Source organism: Sceloporus undulatus, chromosome 6 (genome assembly GCF_019175285.1).
Source record: "Sceloporus undulatus isolate JIND9_A2432 ecotype Alabama chromosome 6, SceUnd_v1.1, whole genome shotgun sequence".
NCBI lineage: Eukaryota > Metazoa > Chordata > Lepidosauria > Squamata > Phrynosomatidae > Sceloporus > Sceloporus undulatus.
The window spans coordinates 28,158,643-28,185,827 of NC_056527.1; the positions used below are offsets into that span (position 1 = coordinate 28,158,643).

At 40.6% G+C, this 27,185-nt stretch overlaps 2 protein-coding genes across 9 annotated transcripts in view; both read left to right on the plus strand.

Moving 5' to 3' along the window:
• The window catches only part of ACBD7 (acyl-CoA binding domain containing 7), an 11,160-nt gene extending 10,690 nt beyond the window's left edge, over window positions 1-470 (plus strand). The window contains exons 3-4 of the mRNA XM_042477174.1: window positions 85-147; window positions 241-470. Of these exons, the coding sequence (XP_042333108.1) occupies window positions 85-147; window positions 241-314 (137 nt within the window). The 3' untranslated portion in view covers window positions 315-470. The remainder of the gene's footprint in view (window positions 1-84; window positions 148-240) is intronic.
• Window positions 471-14,477: 14,007 nt separating this feature from the next.
• The window catches only part of CROT (carnitine O-octanoyltransferase), a 35,889-nt gene continuing 23,181 nt past the window's right edge, over window positions 14,478-27,185 (plus strand). For 2 of the 8 annotated variants that reach the window (XR_006104568.1, XR_006104569.1), the window contains exons 1-4: window positions 14,638-14,839; window positions 22,413-22,536; window positions 25,035-25,159; window positions 26,884-27,065. Coding sequence is in view for 4 of the 8 variants with exons in the window: in XM_042474215.1 (XP_042330149.1) it covers window positions 14,750-14,839; window positions 22,413-22,536; window positions 25,035-25,159; window positions 26,884-27,065 (521 nt within the window). In the remaining 4 variants the exon portion in view is untranslated. The other 6 variants (XM_042474212.1, XR_006104567.1, XM_042474215.1 and 3 more) reach the window with 6 other exon arrangements.

Genomic DNA, 27,185 nt, shown 5'->3' on the forward strand with positions numbered 1-27,185 from the left:
AATAATAATAATAATAATAATAATAATAATAATAATAATAATAATAATAATAATAATAATTGTTTGTGTTGTGTTTTTTGACAGAGTCTCCTGGAATGTTAGACCTGAAAGGCAAAGCCAAATGGGAAGCATGGAACCGTAAGAAAGGTTAAAATTATTGTAGATTTTATGTAAATTAACTCCTCTTTTTCCCCGTCTCAGAAAAAGACATGGTAGTAACTGCTAGTTTTTCCACTACAGGTGTGTCCAAGGAAGAAGCCATGAAGGCTTATATCTCGAAGGCAAATGGGATGATCGAGAAATACGGAATATAGACGTCCCTCAAGCATGTTCACTCTGACTAGTTCAAAGACCTAGGGCATTACTAACCTCCAGTTGGACCTGAAACTTTTATCAATCATAGGTTCTTTAACTGGACATTTTACCATTCTGGCTGCATTTGTTCACAATAAACTTTTACTTGACAACGAGTTGGTTTGGATTTTTAACTTTCACACCAGTCTCCTCATTACTAAAATTTCATTAACTTTACCAAAGCCTAACTGATTTAGTTCCCTAATTCAGATTTATTTGCACAAAACCCTAGGTACATAGAGATGTGAAGGAAATTCAGAATTAAGTGGCAATAGGTTGCAAAAATGTAAACACGTATATTTTAAGATTGTTAACTGGTCAGAGTAATGGAGTTAGTTTCAGGAAACCTTGTGAATACCTAAATTTTCAGTGCTTTTAGTCCTAGCTAGTTACATTAATGATCATATCTTCAGCGCCACATCTGTGGGTGCCAGTAAAATGGTTTATATTGCTCCAGTTGTGCCCATTATGCCCCATACTAAGCAGATTTCTAGTTTTCTGTATTATTACTTGGGATGAAGCTGAGGTGCACACAGTAGCTCAAGTCGAACAGTGCCTCTGCAAGTTGGATGTAAGCTGATATAGAATTGGGAAACTAATACCTTCAGAGCAGGCTTTCCATTTTAGTTAGAGCTAAACTGTGGATAGCATGTCATGAAGCTGAAACAAAGAGCTACATTAAGGCTGCAATCATGTTTATGTTCAAGCAAGTCCTTTTGACTTACCTGGAACATACTGTGAAATAATCACACATAGTATAGCCCCTTGCAGCTTACACCTGACATGGGTAATTTTGATGATGCAAGCAGAACACAGTTGCTCTAGAAAGAGGGTTTTGTGTCATTAATAGGGAAAAATGGCAAAGGCTGCAATGTATATTGTTCTTTAAAGGGAGAATATCAATGCTAAACATAAATGAGATGATGCTAGCTAATTAGAGAAAGCATGTTGAAAGCAAGTTGTAATTTTATCCAGTCAATACAGTTTGCCTTCCTGCAGTAATATTACATGCAGAAAGTGCGTGGAACAGAAGGGGGAATGAGTGAAGCAAATCATTTTAGTGACATGCTGAAGAATAGGAAGCTAGTGAATCTGCCCTCCTGCTTTTGTTTTAAAATCATGTATCAGTGAATTCCAAATAGGATCAGTTCTTTTATTACACTCACTGCTATTCCTATAATTTCCTTTTCTTGGTATCTTGACCATCATGCTATACAGTCTTCTTGTTTGGTAGTTGCAGGGATAGGAAAATCTGAGTTTTTTTTTATATAGCATAAAACTTTTCAGGGAATGGGAAAAATGAATCTCTGTAACCATCATAAGTGACTGACATGGTGCCAGTCCTTCCCCTGCTCCACTTTTTCAACTTGCATATGATTTGCTCTAATTATTGTGTTGTAATGCACAAATACAATTAATTTGTAAAACCACAGCTTCATAGATTTTTATCTGATGCCTATAGCATAGGAAAAATAATACAGATTGAGTCTCCTTTATCCAGAATTCTGAAATATACCAAAACCCAAAACTTCTTTCATGTGTGGCTGAGATAGCGACACCTCTACTTTCTGATGCTTCAGTCTACACAAACTTAGTTTCATGCACAAAATAATTAAAAATATTGTATATAAAATTACCTTCAGGGTATGTCTAAAAAGTGTATATGCAACATAAATGAATTTTATGAATAGCATGGTAGTGTGGTATAGTGGTTTGAGCATTGGACTAGGACTCTGGTGACTAGGGTTTGAATCTAGGCTTGGCCATGTAAACCCATCGGTTGACCTTCAGCAAGTCACACTCTTTCAGCCTCAAAGGATGGCAGTGACAAAGGCAAATCTCCTCCAAATAAATCTTGCCAAGAAACTCCCATGATAGTTTTGCCTTAGAGTCACCATAAGACAGAAACAACTTGTAGGCACCTACATGGATACCAAAATCTATGGATGTTCAAGTCCTGTTACATACAATGGCATATTAAAATGGTGTCCTTTTTATTACATTGTAAAATCAAGGTTTATTTTTTGGAATTTATATATTTTAAAAAATATTTTCAAACCATGGATGGTTGAATCTGTGGATAAGGAGTGCTGACTGTATAGATTTTTTTCAAGTCTCCAGTTACCTCAGTTGCAAAGGAAATCAAACCAAACTAACTCCTGCCCCTGGAGCATCTTACTGCTCTGGGAAGTAAGGTACCTAAAACACTATTTTACTGGATCAGATAGTTCTTGAGGTCTTAAACTTATGTCAAGCATAGATGTCCAGAATGAAATTGTCATAGTTCAGAAATGCTATTTGTTGGATGCGGGTACAATTCACAGAATGCCTCAGCCAAAGATGATCATTCGCTTGGGAGAGGGGAGCTGTAGTCCAAATGCCCCTGTCCACATATTTGATTACTTCTGAAAACTGAAATAGCTGTCTGCGTACTCATTTTGAAGAATAAATGGCTGTCAATCCACATAAGGAAAAACACATAAGCACAGGTTTATTTAAGTAAACATTTTGGAAACAATATGCAGCAAACTGAACGTAGTTTGCAAATTAGATGTTCCTACCATTCCATTTTGGCCCTGAACCAACATGCTTATAACACCCAGTTCATTTATTCAGGCCAAGTTAACAACATACTATACTACAAGAATCTGTAGTGAATGTGCTCTGAATTCCATCTTAACAAAGACCTCAGTTGTTTCATTGCTTTCCTCTCCACACACACTTTTAGTAAAAAATCTGGATAGAAAAGGGTGTGACTTGCACAGTAAATACAATAGAACCATTCAGAGGATGAGGGACTTGCTGTATATTTATGCTAATGGGCTCATTTGATGCCTGCTTATTTTCTTCCCTTGCCAAAGGTCTAGAAATGTCTGTTGCAAGTCTCTTTTAGTGCCAGTACAAGTAACATGATAGCCATGGGAATTACTTCACTGGGTAACTGGATGCTGCTTTGAGTTATTGTTGAAAAATAATTGAACACTCTTTTTGTAACAGAATTTTCCCCCATGGAAAATATTCCACAGGATTTGAGATAATTGCAGTTCAGTCTCATGCAAGATCATTTATCTGTGTGAATTGTCCAAGGTAAAGGAATATTCCTGTCTATGGATTTCAAAAAGGGGAGAGAGATGCCTCCTAAAGTATAACTACTTTCAAGCAGTAAATTCAATCCAGTTGCTTGTCTTGACTATGGTAGTCCTACAGTCACCTGATGTTGGTAGGTAAACCAGTGAGATATATATGTTAGTTCTTGATTTACCATCCTAACAAATGATTCTGTTCTTCTTGGGACTAGCAATTGGATTGAGGCCAATATTTGTTTAGAATCATAGAGTTGGAAGAGACTGCAAGGGCCATCCAGTCCAACCCCTGCCATGCAGGAATTCACAATCAAAGCACCTCCAAGAGATGGCCTTCCAGCCTCTGTTTAAAAACCTCCAAAGGAGACTCCATCACACTCCGAGGGAGTGTGTTTCACTATTGAACAGCTCTCACTGTCAGGAATTTCCTCCTAATGTTTAAGTGGAATCTCTTTTCCAGGAGCTTGCATCCATTGTTCCGGGTCCTGCTCTCTGAAGCAGCAGAAAACAAGCTTGATCCATCCTCAATATGTCATCCCTTCAGATATTTAAACAAGGCTATCATATCACCTCTTAACCTTCTCTTCTCCAGGCTAAACATACCTAGCTCCCTAAGTCTCTCCTCATAAGGCATGGTTTCCACACCCTTATATTGTATGCTGCCTTTCTCCTAAATTGGAACCAAGGTGGGTCACAAAAGAGACTTTTAAAAACAGTTTTTAAAACACTTTTAAAAACAATTAAAAACATCATGTTGATGTAAGAAGTTAAAAATAGCAAAATCATTTAAACATACTAAAATAAAAAATATTCAGCCATTAAAAACATACAAAAGCCTTACTATTAAAAGCCTGCTTGAGAAAAGGAAAGCCCAGCGATGGTTTACTAACCACTTCCCTATGACCATACCCTCCTGTTTTCCCACTTTAGCAAGAACAGTCACAATTACTTCTCTTTTGTCCCACTTTTCAGTTTCTTTTTAAATGTCCCAGTTTCTCTCTCACACACACCACCCTCCTTTGCCTTTGGCTTACTTCAATTGCTGCAAACTGAGTTCAAAATGCAAAAGTGGTTTGCACTCAAGCCTAATCTTCACTGTAGAAATAATGCAGTTTGACCCCACTTTAACTGCCATGGCTCAATGCTATGTAATTCTGGTAATTGTAGTTTGCTGTGGCACCAGAGCTCTCTGACTTAGAAGACTAAATATCTTACAAAACTACAAATCCCAGAATTACATAGCATTCAGCCATGGCAGTTAAAGCAGAGTCAAACTGCATTATTTTTGCAATGCAGATTAGAGGTCAGTTAACTCAGTCAGACAGCAGGAGAGACAGAAACTGGCCTTTCCCAGTAGAGCTAGGCAAAAGCAAACTGCTGCAGCCTCTCCTAGTTTGTGTGTTCTTCCTCACTAATAACACTTGTCATCTTGGCCACATTCTGATGTTGCTTGGCTAAGCATGTTCCAGTTTTCATCTGTGAAATATTAGCAGGTATGTGATTGTTCTGCATTGATTTCTGACTGGGGGGGGGGGGATCCATTGACAGCCAAACCCTTGCTCTGTTTGTGCAAAATGGCAAACTTCATTTCCACCCAGATCTAAAATTTGCCTCATTAAAGAAAAATTAATTCCTACACTTAAATATTTTTATAGTCTTAATGCCGAGTTTAGAGGCACATTCAGCATAAATATTCAATTTGTCACATTGTATTGGAATAGGAATTCCACTGGGGTCTTCCGGCTTAATAAACTGAATTCTCAGTGATTATCTGGGTCCTCTTGCCTACTTTGTTCTATTAGGCTATGGATTAAGTGAGAATGGTCCTTGCTATTAAGAACCCAATTTTCTATAACAGTATAAGAGCAACAGGATCTGGCTCCAGAGACCTTCTTGTATTCTTCTAGGCTGCAGAATGGCACCTATCAAATCAGAGATGGGACATCACTTCTAGGGCTGCACTGACCATTCTTGCCCAAAATAATGCTGCTATTAAGACTTCACATCTTTATTTCAGCAGGGACTGAGCCTGACAACAGAAATAGTTGTTCATGATGCAACAATGTCAAATGTTAGCCATAAACCTGTTTTTCATAGACAAGGACAAGTTGAACCATTGTCAGTATGTCGTTGTGTATTCACATCACCTAATCTATTGTTCTGTTTTGTTCATTTTATTTACACACACACACACACACACACACATATTCAGGTTAGCTAGGATGCATTTATACTAGAAATAATGCAGTTTGATAGCACTTTAACTGCTGTGGTTCCATCCTACAGAACCCAGGGATTTGTAGTTTTGTGAGCAGCCGCGCGCTTCGGCCAAAGGAGCGGCCGCGTGCAACAGCTGCAGCAGCCGCTGCAGTGGCAGCCTACCCGACCCGGGGCAAACCCGGGTCGATGAAGAAACCGGGACGGGACCTCCCCACCCGGTTGAAAAGCGGGAATGTCCCGCCCCTAGGTGGGACATGGCAACCCTACTGGCAAAGTGCTGAATTGGGGCCACGGTGTGCGGCTGCCGCGACCCAATCTATTGAAGAAAGGGGTCATGGGACACCGCTCCAAAGGAACAGTGTGTTGAGCCCCCTCATTTCACTTTGTTAAAATGATGTCCTTCAACTAACAAAAGTTTGATTCAGACCTTACTCCAACAGTACATTAAAGTCCTCTGTTAATTCATTTGCTACTTTGCCCACAACTAGATAAATTAATTAAAACTTCCTGGTTCCTTTGAAATCGCATGAAGAAACAAAACCGATGATTTGTTTCTTGCAAAAGTGGTAATTTTGATAATTGTATTTTTTTTAAAAAATAATATAATTTTTTTTACCCATCTCCATGCTTCTTACTTTTGAGCTAGATGTCTGTCTATCTATATACCTAAAATAAAGAAATGTAAAATGTAGGATTCCTGGAAGAAAAGCCCCCTGAAATACCTCTGCAGAGATAAAGGTAAAATGTAGTAGAGATTGCTTTTTAAAAATATAGTAAAACTTGCATGTTTTACTAACAGTGGCAAAATATTAGCAAGTAGAGAGTTCTTTCAGAAAGAATATTCCAAGACAAGCCAAATCAAGCATATACATTTCATGCTATAATGTATTTGTTAGTCTTCAAGGTACCACTTGTTTTTACTGCAGAAGGTAAAACTGCTCCTGGAAACTCTTCTGAGAAAAACAATGGGGTCTAGATGCTCAGTGGAAGACTTTTCAGCAGGCAAATATTGCCATCTTGTGGGCATTCCACTAGTATACAACATTACGCTGATTTATAGAAGGCTTGCTGTTCTGATGGCTGCTTCTTTATTACAGACTTATTCTGAGTACAGTAATATTTACAGCCAGAACAACCATTTTTGTTTATGCACATAGCATATGGATCTTAAACACAGTGGTTTTACCGGGTGCACATCCTAGATTTGTACTGTTAAGCAGCAAGATTTAGGATGTACTCTAAACTCAGTAAAATCAGAATGTGTAACAAAGAAGGTTGGAACCGCAGCTGGTTGGAATCAAAAACTAAGGTAGAGTAACTCTGGGGACCTCTATTTGTCCCACCACTATGGCACAATATATGGTGACCTTCTAGATGTCCTTCTGGTTTTTGTCTCAGACTCTGTTCCTATAATCTCACCACTGGACACTACCAACCTTAATTTACTGCTGCCGTCATGGCCACTTAGTCTTATGCCCAGTAAATGGCCCAACTTTCTAGATGGTTTGTAGTTTGCCTTACACCAACCAGCATAAACTGGAATTCAAAAATTAAATAAATTTATGGATGGCAAATTTAAATAAATTTTAAATTTTAAAATAATGATTTTTAAAAATTCTTTTAACATTTTCTTCAAAAAAAATCTTACAAAATTTTCACTTTAACCACATGAAACTATGTACATGTAAATACGTTAGGCTCTGCATATGACATTGTAATTTAAAGGTATAATTTTAATTTTGTTGGTTGTTTATGTCACAACTATTACCATTACATTCAGTGATATGTGGGAATTATGATTTATGAGTAACATTAGTACAAAAAACATTTCTAAGGATTCTATATGGTGCGGTATAAGAGAAGGTCAATGTTGGGGGCTTGGCACCCAGGGTGACCAGATGTTACAACCGCAAGGAGGACAAGGCACTGCAAAATGTAGCACGTTACAAAATGAAAGCTAAAAACACTAATATAAACTCCTTTCATATGGTTTATTTGCAGCTATATGACTTATACTATATTTTATTATGTATTCAACTGCATTTTTCTGATTTTTGTTAAAATGCCTTGTGGGCTTGCAATACAGGCAATTTTACGAGAGCCAGAATAGTAATGGTTTGAGCTTTGGACTACAACTCCAGAGACCAGGGTTCAAAATCCTCACTCAAGCACAACAAATCACTGGGTGACCTTCGGCAAGTCACACTCTCACATGGAATGGCAATGGCAAACCCTATCTGAAGAAACCTTCCAAGAAAACCCTATGATAGATTGGACTTTGGGTTGCTATAAGTCAAAACTGACTTGGAGGCACACATAAACAAATAGCGTTTATAGAACTCTGAGCAAGACAAATGCTTAAAATTGTGCTTTTACAATTTTAAGGAGTGATTTTAAGGAGCAACAAACTATTGATTGAACCTACCTTTAAGTTATTCCTTTCATTTGTCCATTGTGCTGAAATTAAGGGGGGGGGATCCTTTCAACATTTGTGTTATGTCCTCAAGCAGCCAATTGCTTATTTGCTGTCCTTTTCCAATCTGAAAAACAAATGCACCCTAAGCTCTGGGGGCAAGGCTTGTCTGCTGCTGCTCCTAAGAAAAAAAGAATTTTACAAGGATCCATCCTATCCCTCTATTTGCAGCAAAGAAAGGCAGCCAAGAAGACACATTTCTTGAAGGGAAAAAGCTAACATGGTGTTTCTCAATGGGCTTTTCCTGCTCAAAATGGAGGACATTTTGGAATTATTCCTGGACAGAAGGTTGAAATGTAGGCCGTGTCCTGGAAAAGGAGGACATCTGGTCACACAGGTGACACCCTGAGTTACTGCACCAAGTGACACCAACCCTAGTGATGCCACTGCTTCAATGTATTGTTTCTACCATCTTTTTATTTCTTCTGGATCATGTAGTGTGTTCTCTAGCTTTGATTTCTCAGATTTTGTGGAAGAGGTCTCTTGTTCTAGCTCTTTTGTTGGCATCTTCTGTTTCTTTGCATTATTACAGTAGTTCTCGTTACACACAAGATACGTGATGGTACACTGGTTAGTACTATGATTTAAGGCATCCTTGAGTTAGAGATGGTAGAATAAAACCTACAGATCACCATAATATTTTATCACATGTGGGGATTTGGTAGGGCCCATGTACAGACAGAGTCCTCAGCCTTGCTCATTGTATGTCAGAATAGATTAATGATATAATTACAATATTTCAGACTTGTTGGACAAAGACTCAAAATTTTAGCATTTACACCAGGCATTTTTAAACTATAATAACCACTCAATGAAGTGGACAAACAAATTGGCACAGCCTCGTTGATACCCAGAAATAATTTACTATATGACAAACTGAGAAAAGAAAATGACTGGGCATCATCTCTTGTTTTATTTATTTTATTATGGTATTTATACCCCGCCCTTCAGCCCTAAAGACTCCCAGCTGAAACTATGCGTGTGATATTATCAATTTGCTAAAGGCTTGTCCTGAGTAATTATAACTTTTCTCACCTTGGGTGGCAGACCTATGCTTCATTACAGATTCATTAAACTCATTAGCAACAACAGAGCAGAAAACAAGGATTCAAAGACAGAGAACAGACCTAGATACAACTCTTTCTCAATATTTACTTTGGCAGTGCCTTCACAGCAACTGATAACGTCACCATTTCAATTTTCCAGGAAAAAAACAAGTATAGCCAATAAATACAAATATGGTACTGGTCCCTGGCACACTGGAAAAAAGTAATTGTTGGTTCCCCATATCAGATAGCCCGAGAAGCAGTGACCTACAACATTCATTTTCTCATCTTCCAATGTAATATATGCCACCTTACGTCTGCAGTGCTTTTCTGTCTTTTAAAGAGAGCTATCAGGCAAATCTCAAGATAAAATGCGATGAGCAATTGGTATTTGGTCCTCTTGATGTTTTTGGACTGCAACTCCCCACATTCCTCACCATTGGCTATACTGGCAAAGGCTGTACTGGCAAGGCCAAAGTTTGGGAATCTGAAGCTCCACCAGTGATCTCCAAACTTTGGTCCTCCTGATGTTTCGGACTTCAGTGCCAGAATCCCTAGCTAGTTTGGCCAACAATCAAGCATTCTGGAAACTGAAGCCCAAAACATCTGGAGGACCAAAGTTTGGAAAACACTGCAAGTCCACACACTTCCCATTCCTGCCATAAAAGAATACATGGATGCTGATCTGATATCAGAAATAGCAATATTCAGAATAGTGCAGCCTCCCAGGAGACTGTTCTGAAAGTAGCCATTGTTCAGCAAAGAATAATGAGAGGGGAAAACTGGGGCGTTTCAATTGCAGTCAGTCACCAAAACTTTGAATTAGGAAACTGGCTTCTTACCACTACGCAAGTTAGATGGATTACCAATTAACATGATGTTCATCACTTACATCATGACTTAAATCACTTGCCATGAAGTTTGTATTATAAGCAAATTTGTGAATGCTCCTTGTTAATGGGGTTTATCACACGGGAGGAATTTCTCTTAATTTCGAATGAAAAGAAAGTGGGGTCAGAACACATTCACGTGAATTTGAATTGCGTTCGAACTGACTTCCCATTACCTGAAAATAGCTTGCCATTGCCCGAAATTGTGTGTGGTAGTCTATCACGCAATAACGTGAAACCCCATGAAGCATTCGGACTGACTTCCCATTGCCCAAAATTGTGTGTGGTAGTCTATCACACAATAACATTAAACCCCATGATTGCGTTCTGATTGCCATTGGATTATACTTCCAATTTCCCTTGTGTGATAAACTCGAATGAAATAGTTGTCTGGCAGTACTTTCAACATCTTATTTCCCTATTCACTGTCTGCAATCCTACCCTTTCCAATCATGTGTACTGAATGTGTGTGTTTGTGCCTTGAAAGTTCCTGTTATGCCAACTCCATGAATTTCTTTAACAAGGAATACTCAGAGGTGATTTTACCCTTCCTTCCTTTGAAATATAGCATACAGCACCTGGTGTTTGTTGACGGTGTTACATCCAAGTACTAACCAGGGCTGACCCTGCTTAGCTTCCAAAATCGGATGGGATTTAGTGCTTTTAAGGTATTTAGGCAGGTTGTGTATTGTATACATACATGCAATTTTACATAACAGTTTATGCATCTAATAAAATGTGTTCTATGCTACACAAATTCATGCCATAATAAATGTGGTAGCGTTCAAGATGCAGTGGCTTAGTGGTTAGGACACCAGTTCTGATGATCAGAGAAGATCAGAAGGTTGGCAATTCGAGGCCTGAGTGCTGCATGATGGGGTGAGCTCCTGTCACTTGTCCCATCTTCTGCCGACCTAGCAGTTTGAAAGCATGCAAATGCAATTAGATAAATAGGTACCACTTCAGTGGGAAGGTAACAGCATTTGGTGCAGTCATGCTGGCCACTTGACCACCAGTCTGGAGTAGTCCTCGGACAACGCTGCCTCTTCAGCTTAGTAATGGAGATGAGCACAGCCCCCTAGTCGGTTTTGACTAGACATTCATGTCAAGGGACTACCTTTACCGTTACCTAGCATTCAAAATGTCACAGAACCCTTTCCCCCCTTTTGCTCTTTCCTCCCTACAAAAGACCAGTAGGGCTTTGTTGTTGTTATCCACCCTCGAGCCGATCTCAACCCATGGCAACCCTGTAGATATGCTATCTCCAAATGGACTCCCTATCCTCCACTGGAGATGGAGGATATCCTGCAAATTCATAACAATGACCTCCTAAATAGAGTCTATCCATCTCTAGCATGTGGTCTTTCTCTCTTTCTGCTTCCCTCCACCTTTCCTAGCATTATTGTTTGTTTGGTTTTTTTCCAATAGGGCTACTCCTTTGGAAACGGTTAAGAAGAAACTTTCTGGAGGGTAATGAGGAAAGTTATATATGGCAGGACCTTCCTTTATTAGAATGCAGAGTCTTCATCTCAAATTGAGAGTGCTTTTTGCACGTATAGCACATAATCTATTTACAAAATCATCCTCTCTGATAATACTTGTAGGGTGTGTGTTGTATTTTCATCTATATTTGCACATTAGGATATGTAGTGAAAATAAGAAACAGTTTCTTGAATTGAAGGCCATTCAAAACGACAAGATAGGGGGCATCTACACTGTAGAAATAATGCAGTTGGACATCACTTTGAAGTGCTGTAGCATCATTGCGGTGTAGTGGTTTGAATCCCAGCTCAGCTATGTAAAGCCACTGGGTTACCTTGAGCAAGTCACACTCTCTCAGCCTCAGAAGATGGCAATGACAAACCCCACTGCAGAAACTTGTAAAGAAAACTCCATGATAGGGTCTCCATAATCCAGAAATGATTTGAAAGCACACAACAGCAACAGGTCCATCCTCTGGAATACTGGGAGTTGTAGTTTTACAAGGTCTTTAGCCTTCTCTGCCCAAATGTGCTGGTGCCCCCACAAAACTACAAATGCCAGAATTCTGCATTATGAGCCCTGGCAGATAAAGTGGTGTGAAACTGTGTTATGTCTACAGTGTATAGGTATCCGCAGGAGCTAAAATGTCAGTGGAGAATTACAACAGCAACAGCACCATCCTATGAAATATTGGGATTTGTAGTTCCACATGGCCTTTTAGCCTTTTCTGCTAAGGAATGTGGGTGCCCCCCCTCCACAAAATTACAAATCCCATAATTATGTATGATGAACAACGGCAGATAAAGTTGTGTCAAACTGCACCATTTCGACAGTGTGTAGATGCACCCACACACGCCAGAATGTCAATGGAGGACACTGGCATGGCAGACAAACAACCAGCAGCAAATATAGGAGGGAAGGAGCTGTCAGGCCTGTTTTTCTCCTCACGGCCTGACTCTTTCTCCTCAATGGGGTGGAGAGGAAAAACCGAGGATTGGCCTTCTTCTCCACCCTGTTGTTTTCTTTCTGTGCCTCCTTAGAATATGTCAAAGTAGTTTGATTGTTGGATGATCACTCTGGAGACTAGGGCTCAATTCCTGCTTTGGCCAGGAAACCCCCTGGTTAACCTTGGTCAAGTCACACTCTCTCAGCCTCAGAGGACCACCTCTGCACAAATCTTGCTATGAAAAGCCCATGATAGGTCCCCCTTTGTTGTTGTGTGCCTTCCTAGGGCAACTGAGGTCCAAAATACACTGCAGAAATAATCCAGTTTGAGACTGCTTTCACTGCCCTGGGCTCAATTGCTAGGGGATTCTGGGAACTGTAGTTTCATGGGACATGTAGCTTTCTCTATCAAAGAGCTCTGGTGCCACGATAAACTACAGTTCCCAGGATTCCCTAGCACTGAGCCAGGGCAGTTAAAGTGGTCTCATAGTGGATTATTTTTTTTCCCTGAGTGTGATTTGGACCTGAGTTTCCTTGGCAAGTTTCTTCAATGTGGAATAGAAGGTTATCAGTACCAATAATAATGATGATAAACGAGATATACATGTAAATGTCATAAATGTGTGTGATGTAGATGGGTATGCATGTCTGTATTTATCTTATTAGACTGATATGATGGATGTATTTTATCATGGGTTGTGTTTGTATTTTAATATGCTTAATAAAATTATTTATAAAAATTATTTATAAAAAAACCCTAAATTTTTTGGAGGGGAGACCTTCTATTTTAAAGTTCCTAAACACACTGCAGAAATAATCCAATGTGTGTGTGTGTGTTGTGTTTCTTCACGTTGTTGCTGACTTCGGGTTCTGTTGTTTTGAGAACACGAAGGATATTATGCTTTTTAGAAAGAACAAGAAGCATACAGTAGATAGGTCTAAGTTCACACAAATTTGTCAGGATGCAAAATTATTGTGCCAACTTTGGGTCTTGCATGGTTCTCTAACCTGACCCCAAATTACAGTCATAGACAATCATAGGAGTTTATCAGAAAAGGGAAATTGGAAGTATAATCCAATGGCAATCCGAACACAATCATGGGGTTTAACGATATTGCATGATAGACTACCACACGCAATTTCAGGCAATGGGAAGTCAGTCCGAACGCAACCATGGGGTTTCATATTATTGCGTATTAGACTACCACATGCAATTTCGGGCAATGGCAAGCTATTTTCGGGCAATGGGAAGTCAGTTTGAACACAGTTTGAATTCACGGAAATTCGCTGAACTAGCAAATTCATGTGAATGCGTTCTGGCCCCACTTCCTTTTCATTCGAAATCAAGAGCAATTCCTCCCGTGTGATAAACTCCATAGTCAAGCAATTTCAAATGCAGGCTGCATCCACACTGGGGAAATAACCTGGCTTTGCACTGCTTTAACTGCCATGGCTCAAGGCTATGGAATTCTGGGAGCTGGGAGTTTGTGGGCCCCACAACCAACTCCAGCTCCCAGAATTCCACAGCCTTGATCTGAGGCAGTTAAAGTGGTGCAAAACCGGGTTATTCCCCCAGTGTGGATGCAGCCTGGCAATTTCCAGTTATTTAGCCATTTCACTTGTTGTGGTTTTTGCTTTCTGGCAGAGTGTATTTTGCATTGATCACACACACACTCTTTAGCTGGGGGCCAGAAAATCACTGTAATTACATTTGTTGGACATTTTTGATATTAAAACCTCCTTATATATTAATGACTGAGTGCTTTTCCCAGCTGAGGCCTTTCTGCTGGCCATACTGGGCCCCTGAGGAGGGTGGCCATATAATAAGGCACACAACAACAGCAGCAGCAGCAAGCAGCCCAAAAGCAAGGCCTAAGAGGGCGGCGTTCCCTCAAACTCTAGGCCCCGCCTCAGAGGCGGCCTAGGCCCGGCCTTCCCTCGTCTTCCTGCTGGGGCTGGATGTGGGGCAAAGGTGAGAGGGAAACGGAGCCCAAAAGGGGAAGGAGCTGTGGGTTTCTCTCCCTCAGTCCTTCCTTGCTGTTGCTGCTGCTGCTGCTCTTGTGGCTGGAGCTGGAGGCAGGCGCTTCGTTCTCTGGGCCGCGCCTTGAAAACAAAGCGAGCCAGTCCTGGGCGATGAGGTGAGTGAGGGAGGTAATGAAGGGAAGGGGCACAAAAAGCCTCTCCAAAACACACACATGATCGCAGGAATAACCCCGTGGAGGTGTGTGTTGTGTTGTTTCAAGTTGTTGCAGATTTATGGCATCCCTAATGAGGGCCTGTCCTGGGGTTCTCAGGGCCAGGTTGGTTCAGAGGAGGTTTGCAGTGGGCTGCAGCCATCGAAACAAGGTAAAGGGCCAAAGCAGCAGCAGCAGCAGCCTCTTATTTCCCTGTACTGTATATGCCAACTAGGGTCCAATAATCCAGTTTGAGACCGCTTTAACTGCCCTGGCTCGGTGCTATGGAATCCTGGGAATTGTAGTTGTACTGTGGCGCCGGAGCTCTCTCTGGCAGAGAAGGCTAAATGTCTCTCTCACAAAGGCTACCACAGTTCCCTAGCTTTGAGCCAGAGCAGTTCAAGTGCTCTCAAACTGGATGATTTCTGCAGTGTCTTTTGGACCTAGGGCTTACTTTGCTTTTAGTAATGTGAACTAAAGTTGTTGCTGTGTGTCTTTTCATGTCTTTCCCGACTTACTTTAAGGCTAAACCATCACACAATTTTCTTGGCAAGTTTCTTCAGGGTTGTTTTATTTGGGTTTTGTTGTTGTTGCCATGCCTGTCCTTTTGAGGCTGAGAGAGTGTGACTTGCCCAAAGTCACCCCATGGGTTTACATGGCCCAGTTGGGAACTGAACCTTGGTATCCAGAGCCCTAACCCAACACTCAAACCACTGCTACTTTCTACCTTTCCTACCATTATTGTCTAATGATTTGTGCCTTCTTGTGATGTGACCAAAGTATGACAACCTCAACTTTATCATCTTGGCTTCCAGGGAGATATGAGGCTTCATCTGTTCAAGGACCCATTTCTTTGTCTCTTCAGCTGTCCACTGTATCCTCAGCACTCTTCTCCAGCACCACATCTCAAATGAGTTTGTTTTCTTCCTAGCTGCCTCCTTCACTGTCCAGCTGTCACATCCATTTACATGGTGATGGGGAATACTACGGCTTGGACAACTCTAACTTCAGTGCTCAGTTGTATGTTGTTGTTTGCCTTCAAGTCATTTTGGATTTATGGTGACTCTAAGGCAAACTTATCACAGGATCTTCTTCCTGGCAAGATTTGTTTGGAGGAGGTTTGCCACTGCCTTCCCCTGAGGCTGAGAGCGTGTGCCTTGGCCAAGGACACCCAATGGATTTCATGGCCAAGTGGGAAATCAAAGCCTTTGTTTTCCTGGGGCTTCTCACAATAACAAGTGTCTCCAAGCCCTAAGTGGAGGCCTGGAAGAGTGTACTGTCTTTAGCAAAAACAGCAAGTCTTTGGAAAAACTCGCACACAACAATACTGTACAGTGGACCCTTGTTACACGCTGGGGTTTGGTTCCAGGAACAACAAAATCTGTGTATGCTCAAGTCCCGTTAAATACAGTGGCACAGCAAAGTGGTGTCCCTTATATAAAATGGAAAAATCAAGGTTTGATACTTGAAATTTATACCTTTTTTTGAATATTTTTAAGCTGTAGATGCTTGAATCTGTGTATAAAAAATCCGTGTATAAAGAGGGTCAACTGTACTTTTATGCTGTTCAAAGCAAGTGAAATAAAAACCTGGCTCTTCTTCAGGCATGTTTCATAGTTTAGGCTGCATCTACTCTGCAGAATTAATTCAGTTTGACACTGCTTTAACTGCCATGGCTCAGTGTTATGGAACTGTGGGATTTCTAGTTTTGTGAGATATTTACCCTTCTCTGTCAGAGAGATGTGGAGCCACAACAAACTACAAAGCCCAGGATTCCATAAAATGGAGCCATGGCAGTTAAAGAGGCGTCAAACTGCATTATTTTTTGCAGTGTCGGACAAGCATATCATTTTGTGGCATTCAGATATGGTGGTGCAAAGTGTTATGATCTAGGCTAGAGCCTGCTTTCTCAAAAGGCATTTTGCTACAATAGATAGATTAGCTAATCTAGAGCTCATCAAGTTGCTGTTGTGGATTAATACCACAACCCCATCTACACTTCGAAAGATGGACAGGCATATTTAAATTGATAACTGTTTAGCTAGGTATTTGGTTTTGTGCTTGCTGTTTTTACTGTTTTGTGCCACATTTATTATGTGTCAGGTGATATCCAGAAGAGGAATAGTGTCAGAGAGCAAGGTTTGTTGACAAAGCAAGATCCATATTTATTAATTACCGTGAATAAGTACACTATGAACCCGAAGGCTGTTCAGTGTGTCGAGCTACCCTTCAATCATATGTAACAAGAAAGCACAGGCCTGGTACATAAAGTGAATGGTACATATGAAGTCTCACACAAATCAGTAAAGACTGACAGGGCTTCAACCAAGGACTTTTGATGTAACCACCTGCTGCTGGTGCTAAACAAGTTTGGGGATGAAATAGGGAAGTGTAAATAAATGCTGCCACGAGGAGAAATCAAGTGTATTTTAGTGGAATACATGTCAGAGAAGCCTATTTAATATGCCATCCAGAGCATTGGTTGAGCATAAATCTATTAAATAAAAAAAGGCAGAAGTTAAATTTCCAAGTGAATATTACAGTCAGCCCTCAGTATTTTTTAATCCATGGACTCAACTATGCATGTCTTGAATATGAATATATATATATATATATACACACACACACACACACATACACAGTGGGGCCCCGCATACGCGGACTTTTTATAAGCGGCTTTGAGCGTACGCGCTCAAGCTGCTGGGCGCCTGCGGGGCGGAAGGGGCGGCGCGTCCCATTCAGTTGAATGGGCGCGTGCGCCCGTTGCGCCCCGCGCACCTCCGTGCCGCCGTGCACGAGCCCCATTGTTTACAATGGGGCTCGAACATAGGCAGCAATCGCCATACGCAGCGGGATCCGGAACGGATCCCCCGCGTATGGCGAGGTTCCACTGTATATATATTTCCAATAATCAAACCTTGATTTTGCCATTTTATATAAAGGACACTATTTTACTATGCCACTGTGTTTAATGGACTTAAGCATCCTGGAAACAAACCCCTGGGGATACCAGGGGCCCACTGTATTCATAATCCATAAACTTCCTAACTGAGAAATCCTATGTATTTTACAGTGGATTGAGAGGTTCCAGAGGGCTTATTATTGTTGGACTATTACTCTGGAGATCAGGGTTTGAATTCTCACTCAGCCATGGAAACCCACTGGCCTTGGACAGTTCACATTCTCTCAGTTTCAGAGGAAAACAAAAGCAAACGCCCTCTGAATAAATCTTGCTAATAAAACCCTGTGATGAGATCCCCTTAGTCACCACAAGTTAGAAATGACTTGAAGGCATACAACAACAGAGGGGTTATTACATATAGCAGTTCTGCTACAGAATATCATTGTGTGGTGTATGTATGTGTCTTCAAGTCACCTGTTGACTTATGGAGGTCCTGTGAATTTCATAGTTTTCTTAGGAAAGGAATGCTCAGAGGTGGTTTTGCCAGTTCCTTCCTCTGAAATATAGTCTACAGCAGGGGTAGGCAATCTTTTTGAGCCGGGGGCTGGGTTGCTGTCCCTCAGACAACTGGGGGGGGGGCGAAGCCAAAAAATAAATAATTAAATAATTTTTAAAAATTAATTAAATAAATAAACTAAGGCAAATGTAGGACAACATTTTCAAATGGTGGACACCTTTTTTAAAAAAGGCCCCGGCAGCAATCGGCGGTAGGACCGGGCTGGGGCCGGTCCCAAGGCCGCGCCAGGCCGCATCCGGCCCACGGGGCCGCAGGTTGCCTACCCCTGGTCTACAGTGCCTGGTATTCATTGGCGATCTTCCATCCAAGTGCTGACCAGTGTTAACCATACTTAGATTCCAAGATATGGTGGGATCTGGTGCCTTTAGGATATTTAGGCCCCACAGAATTGCCTTACTATTTTGCTGCTGTCTGTCATTTGGTGAAAACTTTCTGAAAAACATTTGTCTCTTTCTAGCTTTTTATTTGAAAACTCTGATTTTTTAAAAATATTCTTCATTATGGATTGGGATATTTAGATTCTTGTAAGTTGGCAACTACACCAGGAAGATTGTGAACATATCTTTAAACTTAATGTGATTTAGCATTATGTGTACAATAGCTTTAAAAAACAGAAGGAAGAAACTTGCCTTTCTCAAGTTTCTTCCACGCTATACAATTACAGTGTTTTAATGCCAATTTAACTGCTATGGTCCCACTGTGATATGTAGTCTTGTGCAACAGTTAAACATCCTAATGCCTCACCAAACTACAAATCCAAGATTCTGTAGGATGCAGACTTAAAAGTGGTACTGGCATATTATAATTGACGTGTGAAAGAAACCTAACTTGCCAGACCCAGCAGCTGTGTATCTGTGTGGTCTTCTGTATAATGGAAACAGTACTTCCATTTGCTTGCTTTGTTCTGAAAACTTTAAGAGAACCTGCTACTGAGGGAGATATTTATCACACATGAGAAAAGAAAAGGACACAGCCTCTAGAAAGATAGAAAACCAGTTTGGCTTACAATATTTTTAAACTGGAAGGACATGTAAGTTTTCTTTCTGGGATAGGGGCACTTCTGCTAGTAATAATGCAGATGTAAGCCATGGCTTTCTGTAACATTAGTGCAATCACACTCCACTTTTTGAAGAAGGGAAAAGCAGAGTGAGAAAGAGGTTACGGTCCCCATAATGTCTTAAAATGTATTTTTAAACAGGTCCTCTGTTTACAAAAATAACATAGGCATTTATGATTGAAGCAGGTGATTATTGTTTTTTCAGTAGAGGTGTTACAGGTATAGTCATCGCCAATGTATAGCCATTTACTAATTGCTCTATCAACATCATTCACTACCACAGTATACATAACCGGATACATGTTTTCATGTATTCTTAATTGTTTTATAGCATATGATGTTTGTACAGGGGGGTTGTAATTTGTGATCTATGATGTTTTAACTGTTGTATTATTGCTGTAATTTGTGATACGATGTTTTAACTGTTGTATTATTGTTGTTCACCGCTATGATCCTTGGAATAGCGGTATATAAATAAACCATATTAAAAAGAAAATATTCTTAGTTGTCAAACAATTCCAGAACCTGGCAAAATGTCCTGCAAACAGAATTGTTCATTTTAGGGTGAAAAGACAACCCAATTAAGCCAACCTGACAAGCATTTCCCCCCATTAGGGAATGCTGTGAATTAATTGTCTGACAAAGAGCATTTCTCCAGCTAGAGGCAGGGAACTTGGCCATAACAGCAGCAAGTTCAGCTAAAATTTTTAAGTAGGTGCCTCTTCCAGAGCATATCTATCACGTAAGCTTCTGGTATATTATAGCATCACTCTGCACAACTGCTCTTAGCTTCTCAGATATTTGCTTACTGCCAGTGTGGGGGTGGTTGCATTGCTATGAATGTGGAGGAAAGGTCATATTACTGATTTTGAAAAGGAAACTGGTTGCTCAGGAAAAGACAGAGAGCTTGTACAGCTCCCCAAAAATCTCTCCAAAGAGGGTGGGGGCACTTTGTTCTACCTGTTGTGTATCTGGATGAAAGCACACCAGACATTTTGGATTTCGGTTGGCAGAAATATCAGCCAGTATGACTAATATAATTAATAGAGCTAACGTGGTGTAATGGTTGGAGCATTGGACTATGACTCTGGGGATCCGGGTTGGAATCCCGGCTCAGCCATGGAAACTCATTGAGTGACTTTGGGCAAGTCATGCTCTCTCAGCCTCAGGGGATGACAATGGCAAACCCCCTCTGAAGAAACTTGCCAAGAAAACCCCATGATAGGGTCACCGTAAATCGGAAACGACTTGAAGGCACACAACAACAGCAAGAAATGACTAATGTAAGAGGAGGAAGTGAGGGAGGAGATGTATAAAGAATGGAAAGACAAATCACCATAAAGAGTACAGATGTGTAGCCTAAGCTTGCAGGAATAGAATTAAAAAAGCTAAAGCTCAAAATGAGCTGGGACTGGCTAGGGATGCAGGAAGCAACAAAAAGGGGGATTTGGGATTACATTTGAAGCAAGAGAATGACCAAGGAAAAAGAGGGGCTACTGCTCAACAAGGATGGTAAAATGCTAACATGTTCTCAGTACCTATTTTACTGCAGTTTCCCCCCAAAAAGAGAATGGTGTACTCCTATGAATCATTGGGAAGGGATCTGGATTGCAAATCAAGACTGATAAGAAGTTTGTTAGGAAACACCTGTTGTTCTGTGCCTTCAAGTAATTTTTGATTTATGGTGAACCTATCACAGGGTTTTCTGGCAGGATTGGTTCAGAGGGGGTTTTCTTTACCTTCCTCTGAGGCTGAAGGGTGCGACTTGCCTAAGGATTTCCATGGCTGAGCAGGAATTCAGCCCTGTTCTCCAGTATCATAGTCAAAATGCTCAAACAAAACTGTGAAGGATAGTGAACACATTGGAATATAGGGATATAATTCAAAAGTACTTTGATAAACTGAAAAAAATATAGGAAAAATTGACAGAAACAAATGCAAAATTCTAGAAAAACAAAATGCACAGGTATTATAGGAGATACTTGGCAGTATTACATGTGGAAAGTTACTTGGAGTCATTATTGATCATAAACTGAACTGACAGAGCAGCATGATGATGCAGCAGAGAAGATGAATGCAATTTACAGTAGCTTGCATTAATATGGCCATAGTATCTAAGTAAAGAGAAGTAATAGTCCCACAATATTATACATTGGTCAGATCCCATCAGGAGCGCTGCATTCAGTTTTGGGTGCCTTATTTTTAAAAGAATATACATAAGTTAGAGTGAGTTCAGAGAAGGGCAACAAAGATAATATGAGGTATAGAGAACAAAACATATCAGAAAAGCTTGAAGGAGCTGAACTTGTTCAAGTTGTTGAAGAGAAGACTGAGGGGTGATAGGAGTGCACTGTTTAAATATCTCAAGTTCTGACACAGGGACGAGGGTCCAGGCTTGTTCTCTGCTACCCCGAGAGTAGAACCACTTCTAATGGTTTTAAATTACAGGAAGGAAGATTAAGATTGGATAGTAGAAGAGACGTCTTGATAATAAGAGCAGTTCAGCAATGAAACTAGTTACCTAGAGAAGTTATTGGGTCTCCTCTGGATGTCTCCCCCCCCCCCCCCCAAAAAAAAAAGGCTAGACAGCTACTTGCTGGGAATGCTGAGTCTAGTTGGAAATCCTACATTGAGCAGGCAGGTAGATTTCATGGCCCTTGAGGCCTTTCCCTCTTCTGAGATTCTGTGATTTTAGGAGACTGTTGGGATTGTACTCCAAAGAATACGAAGGCCAAAAGGGCTCCACAGCCTCATAGATCCTTTGCATACTTTAAGGCATGAATCCAGTTCCTAATTCCAAATAATTGGGCCTATTGAATTAATTGCTGAATGGCAAATCACTTGATAAGCATTTATATTAGTTCATTTGTTCCAGTGGATCTCCTCTAGCTATGGCTAGTCTAAATAACTCATTTTTGCTATGGCTAAGAACAAATAGAATTACAGCTGGTTCTAATTATTTTATGGTAAGCCAAATATATGTAAAAAATAATGCTATTTATGTGTAGCATTGAGAACAATCTCACTGTTGAGTGGTGAGGCAGGGTAGAGGTATTTTTCAGGCCTCAGTATGACAGATAATTTCATTTCTTACTGTCTCGCATAAATGCATAAAACCTGAAGTGTAAAGGTGCCATATCAAATTAATAGCAGAGAAGGAGGTGTATTCAATTATATGCTTCATAATAAAATTTTACTGTTTGCTATAGATTACCATTATGGAAAACCAAGTGACTGACCATTCTGAAGAGCGTACGTTTCAGCACCAGAGTTCTCTTCCTTCATTGCCAGTTCCTGCTCTTGATGAATCTTTAAAAAAATACCTTGATTCAGGTATGTCTGTTTTTATTGACTGTTCAGTTAATTATGTTGTGGCTGGAGGCTAAGTAACTACTGGAAATAATCTTAGTCTTAGCCAAACATACTTGATTTTAAAACTACTAACAATGTTGAAGCAGAGTGGAGAGTTAGTAGGAAATGCATCTATATGGTTTGTAGTGTTTTCCCTTAATATTTAAGCAAAATTAAATTATTAATTGTTTATAAAATTAATGTAAGTTGAATCTCCATGAAAGTGGAATATCCCTAAATACAAAACCCATATCCACATACAGAAGGCGGGTCAGTATGTTAGTAAAGTATTATATTTCTAGGATAGTCACAAATGCTGTACCATGTATTATTAATATTTATGTAATGCTATCTTATTTTTTTTGAAAAAAAATTGATTTCACTAATTACAGTTAGTCTCCATGATCAATAGTCTGAAGCTGTAGTTGATTTATCCAATCCCAAAGTAATGCCCTTGTTAGAATAACTTTTTATGGCTGAAAATTATTCAAGGCAATGGAGAATAATACATTTTAATGAAAATACAATTTATGAAATAGTATTAGTTCTAAATACATTTTCTAATGTGGATATACACTTAAAATCTTTCCCAGAGAGACAAGAGTGTTGGTCTCTTTTAGTGAGAACAAGAGAGTCAGTTGCACTTTTACAAAAGAACAAATCTGTCATAAGTTTTTGTGGAGTACAGCCTTTTAGCTACCTTGAAGGACATATTGTAATAAGGAAGAGAATAAGCTCTAGCTAAATTGACATACAGTGGGCCCTTAGTATACGCAGGGGATCCGTTCCGGACCACCACCACCCCTGTATGCCAAAACCCGCATATGCTCAAGCCCCATTCTATCCAATGGCGGCATGCATGCACGCACGCCGCCATTGGACAGAAAGGTCCCCCTCCTCTTCTCCTCTTTCCCCCTCCTTCCTAACTTCCCTCCCTCCCTCCTACCTACCTACCTTCCCTCCCTCCCTCTTTCCCTCTCTGCTTACCTGCTGCTGTGCCGCCGCGTTCTCGTTGCCACCGCTGCGGGAAAATCCGGGTGCTGCTCCTGGAGGCCAAGAGTCCTCCAGGCAGCACCTGGCCTTTTAACAGCGGCAGCAGCGAGGAGGACGAAGCCTGGCCTCGTCCTCCTCACCACCGCCGGTAAAGGGCCGGGTGCAGCCTGGAGGCCAAGAGGCCTCCAAGAGCAGCACCCGGCCATTTTGCGGAGGCCGAGGCCGCGAGGAGGCCAAGCCTTGTCCTCCTCACGGCCTTGGCCTCCGCCGCCGCAAAACGTCCGGGTGCTGCTCCTGGAGACCAAGAGACCTCCAGGCTGCATCCGGCCCTTGTACAGCAGCGGTGGCAACAGCGGCGAGGAGGACGAGGTCAACCTTCAGCCTCCTCACTGCCGCTGCCACCATGAAAGGGCCAGGTGCAGCCTGGAGGTCTCTTGGCCTCCAAGAGCAGCGCCCGGATTTCCCTGCGGCAGCAAGGAGAACGCAGCGGCAGTGCAGCAACCCAACAGGTAAGCAGGGAAGGTAGGTAGGAGCGTGGGAGGGAAAGAGGGAAGGAAGTTAGGAAGGAGGGGGGAAAGAGGAGGGGAGGAGGGGGACTTTGTTCCCAATGGTGGCGCACGTGCATGCGCACCGCCATTGGGAACAGCTTCCAGGTTTGCCATGTGCGTATGCTCAAATTCGCACATGGCAAATCCGTGTATAAGGAGGTCCGACTGTAATAGAATACACTGGCCTGCTACAGACTGCCAAAATAAAGTTGCTTCGGGTCTCTTTGGAGGTGTGCTATTTAAATGATGCATGGGTCCTAAGAGTCCGGAGGTCGTGCCAAAGCCACACTCCATTCCTAAGCACTGGAGTGCAGCTTTGGTGCAGCTTCCGGATTCTTCGGATGCATGCATCATTTAAATAGCATACCTCCAAAGAGACCCGAAGCAGCTTTATTTTGGCAGTCTGTAACAGGCCACTATGCCTACACAGAAGTGCAAAGTGCATAATTGGTATGTCTGTCAGTAATTATGCCAGCTAATATTAGGATGCTCTGAGCAAGAATTCCTCCCTGTCTTATAAGAAAAGATGTTTTTTCTTGCTAAAGGCAGGAGGAGGAGCAGGATAATAGCAAATTCCAGCACAGGAAGCAAGTTTAGAGAGTCACTTTATACCATTGCAAAGAATCCTTTCATAACTGAGGACCTGCAGTTTCTTTCAGTCATACTACTGAGTCAAAATACTTCCTGTCACATGTTGTAATATCTAATGGTTCATTTTTTCAAACTGCAGATATGAACATGCATATTTGAACCATGCCGGTATGTGTTCATTGATATTTGACTGCTAAGAAATAGTTCTCAGCAAGAGACTGTCACTTGCAGCATTTCATCCCCCCCCTCCCCGTAAACTAATCTAGAACCACTTCAGAGCATAAATAAAACTTGAAGACGCATAATTGTGTTTGATCTTTTCCCCCAAATAAATATCTATGTTTACAGTGAGACCTTTTCTAAATGAGGAAGAATGTCAACGAACTCAAGACATAGTAAAACGATTTGAAAATGGAATTGGGAAGGAACTACACCAAAAATTACTTGAAAGATCTAAAGTGAAGAGGAATTGGGTATGTTTTTAAGACAGACTGAACTTTTAAAAAATCTATGCTGATGTCAAAGTATTAAAGGGGGAAAATGATGCAAGGATGACATTTTAGATATAGTTAGCATTATACTAAGTGGTTTGGTTCTTACCTATATTGTGGAGAAAGTGATTCATGTTGTTTGTCATGTTGAAACCCAGAATATTTACTGACAAGTAAATGTTCACCAGCCCAGTCAATCCATATTACTTGGATTTATTCTCATTTAAGGCCCATTAAACTTAATAGGATGATAGAGTAATCTTATGCATATTTTTGACACAGAGATAAATATTTACAAAACAACAGTTTAGATTGATTTAAAATCCATGATGCTTAATTGGATTGTAGTTCAAGCTGGCAGACATTTCAGTCTTTTAAATCATAGGCTGTTTTGCTATACTTCCATTTAATATTCTGTTAGATACACAAGGTTTTAAATTGGACTCATAGCTTCTGATAATTTACCTAATTGATATTTTCCTTCCAGGAAGAAAAAAGAAATCCTTCTGATTTTGTTTATGAATTGTATAGAACCTTTTATGAGCTTTTAGAAGATTGGAAGTCTGCCTGCACTATCCTGCAGCAGGATCTCCCCCTTCCCACAGCCCTTTATTGTCTGGGGAAGACATGGGACAGTCAGGTAGTAGAAGGAATATATCTTTCTCCTGGACCTCTTAGGGGTACTCCAAATACGTTTGGGAGATCCAGCAGGATGCTTGCTTATTCATACATCGAGCTTCATGAACACAAACACTGCCTGACTATCTCCGTCTTCCTTGGGCAATAAAGGATGGGGCAAGTGGGCAAACCAATTGCAAGATGGTAAGAAAGTAGCATCTGAGTAGGTTTGCTTCATATTGAATTGCAACCAAAAATGAAAAAAGAAAAGACAAGTGTAATTTCTAATTACATCAGCTTATATTACAAACAGGATACTGATCAAGGTCTCTCCTATGAATTCAAATGTCTCGTGTCCAAAACTAGGCTAGATCTGAGATAATCATGTGTCAAATATCTGCAGTTCAGTTTGGTTAATAACTAGAAGTGGAAATTTTGAAAATATTTTGGAGCATGTTGAGATTTGAAATTGACACTGCTAAATTCACTGCCAAATGGAAGTATGATTCCTCCTCTTCACATTACTTGTATGAGTATAAAAAAAGGATCAGAGATGGGTGGGGAAGTGAACACAACATTTCTGGATTTGGTACCTGTGATAAAACTTTTGGCGTTATTTGCTGGATGTTGACCTATCTGAGGTTTGTTTTTTTTAGCTAGAGGGAGAATGGGACAGTATTTGCATGCATTTCCAGTTAATTATCAGTTACATGGCTGGTATATTGTTTAGAGCAGAAAAGGAACGAACTTCTTAAGTGTATGAAAATGAAGTAAACTAAAACATAGTAGAACAGTTTATATGGCATGTTATAGGCTCTGATCCAAAGAGGTGCCTCAAGTACATTTTTTTTCCAAACAGAAAATTGCTGCTAGAACAGCATTGCTTTGAAGAGTCTCAGATGTGATATGGAGGACTGCTATTTGAGCAATAGGCATTCAGTCTTTTAGAAACTCCTTGTGCTGTTGTTTGGATCTCAGCCATGAAGTATTGCTACTTATCCTAAAGCCATGCAAAAGGAGACATATCTTAATAAATTATATAGCTGTACTGAAGGCTCCTTACATAGCTAACCGCTTTTTCTTTTCAGCTTGAGGAATGGTGGCTGAATGTGGCCTATCTTGAAACCCGTTTATCAACACAAATCTATCATAATTTTGGAGGGCCAGGCCCTTACCTTGAACACTACTGGCCAATGAAAGAAGGGACTCAGATAGAAAGAGGATCCATAATCGTATGGATTTCTTTGAAATACTGGGAACTAATGAGAACGTAAGAAACATAAAAGCGCAATGTAGTTTTTTTGAAATAGCTATGTACAATTTCTGTTCAAATTATTCTTGGTGTGTATATTGCTAATGTTCATTAATAAACTGAGTCCCATTTGATTGT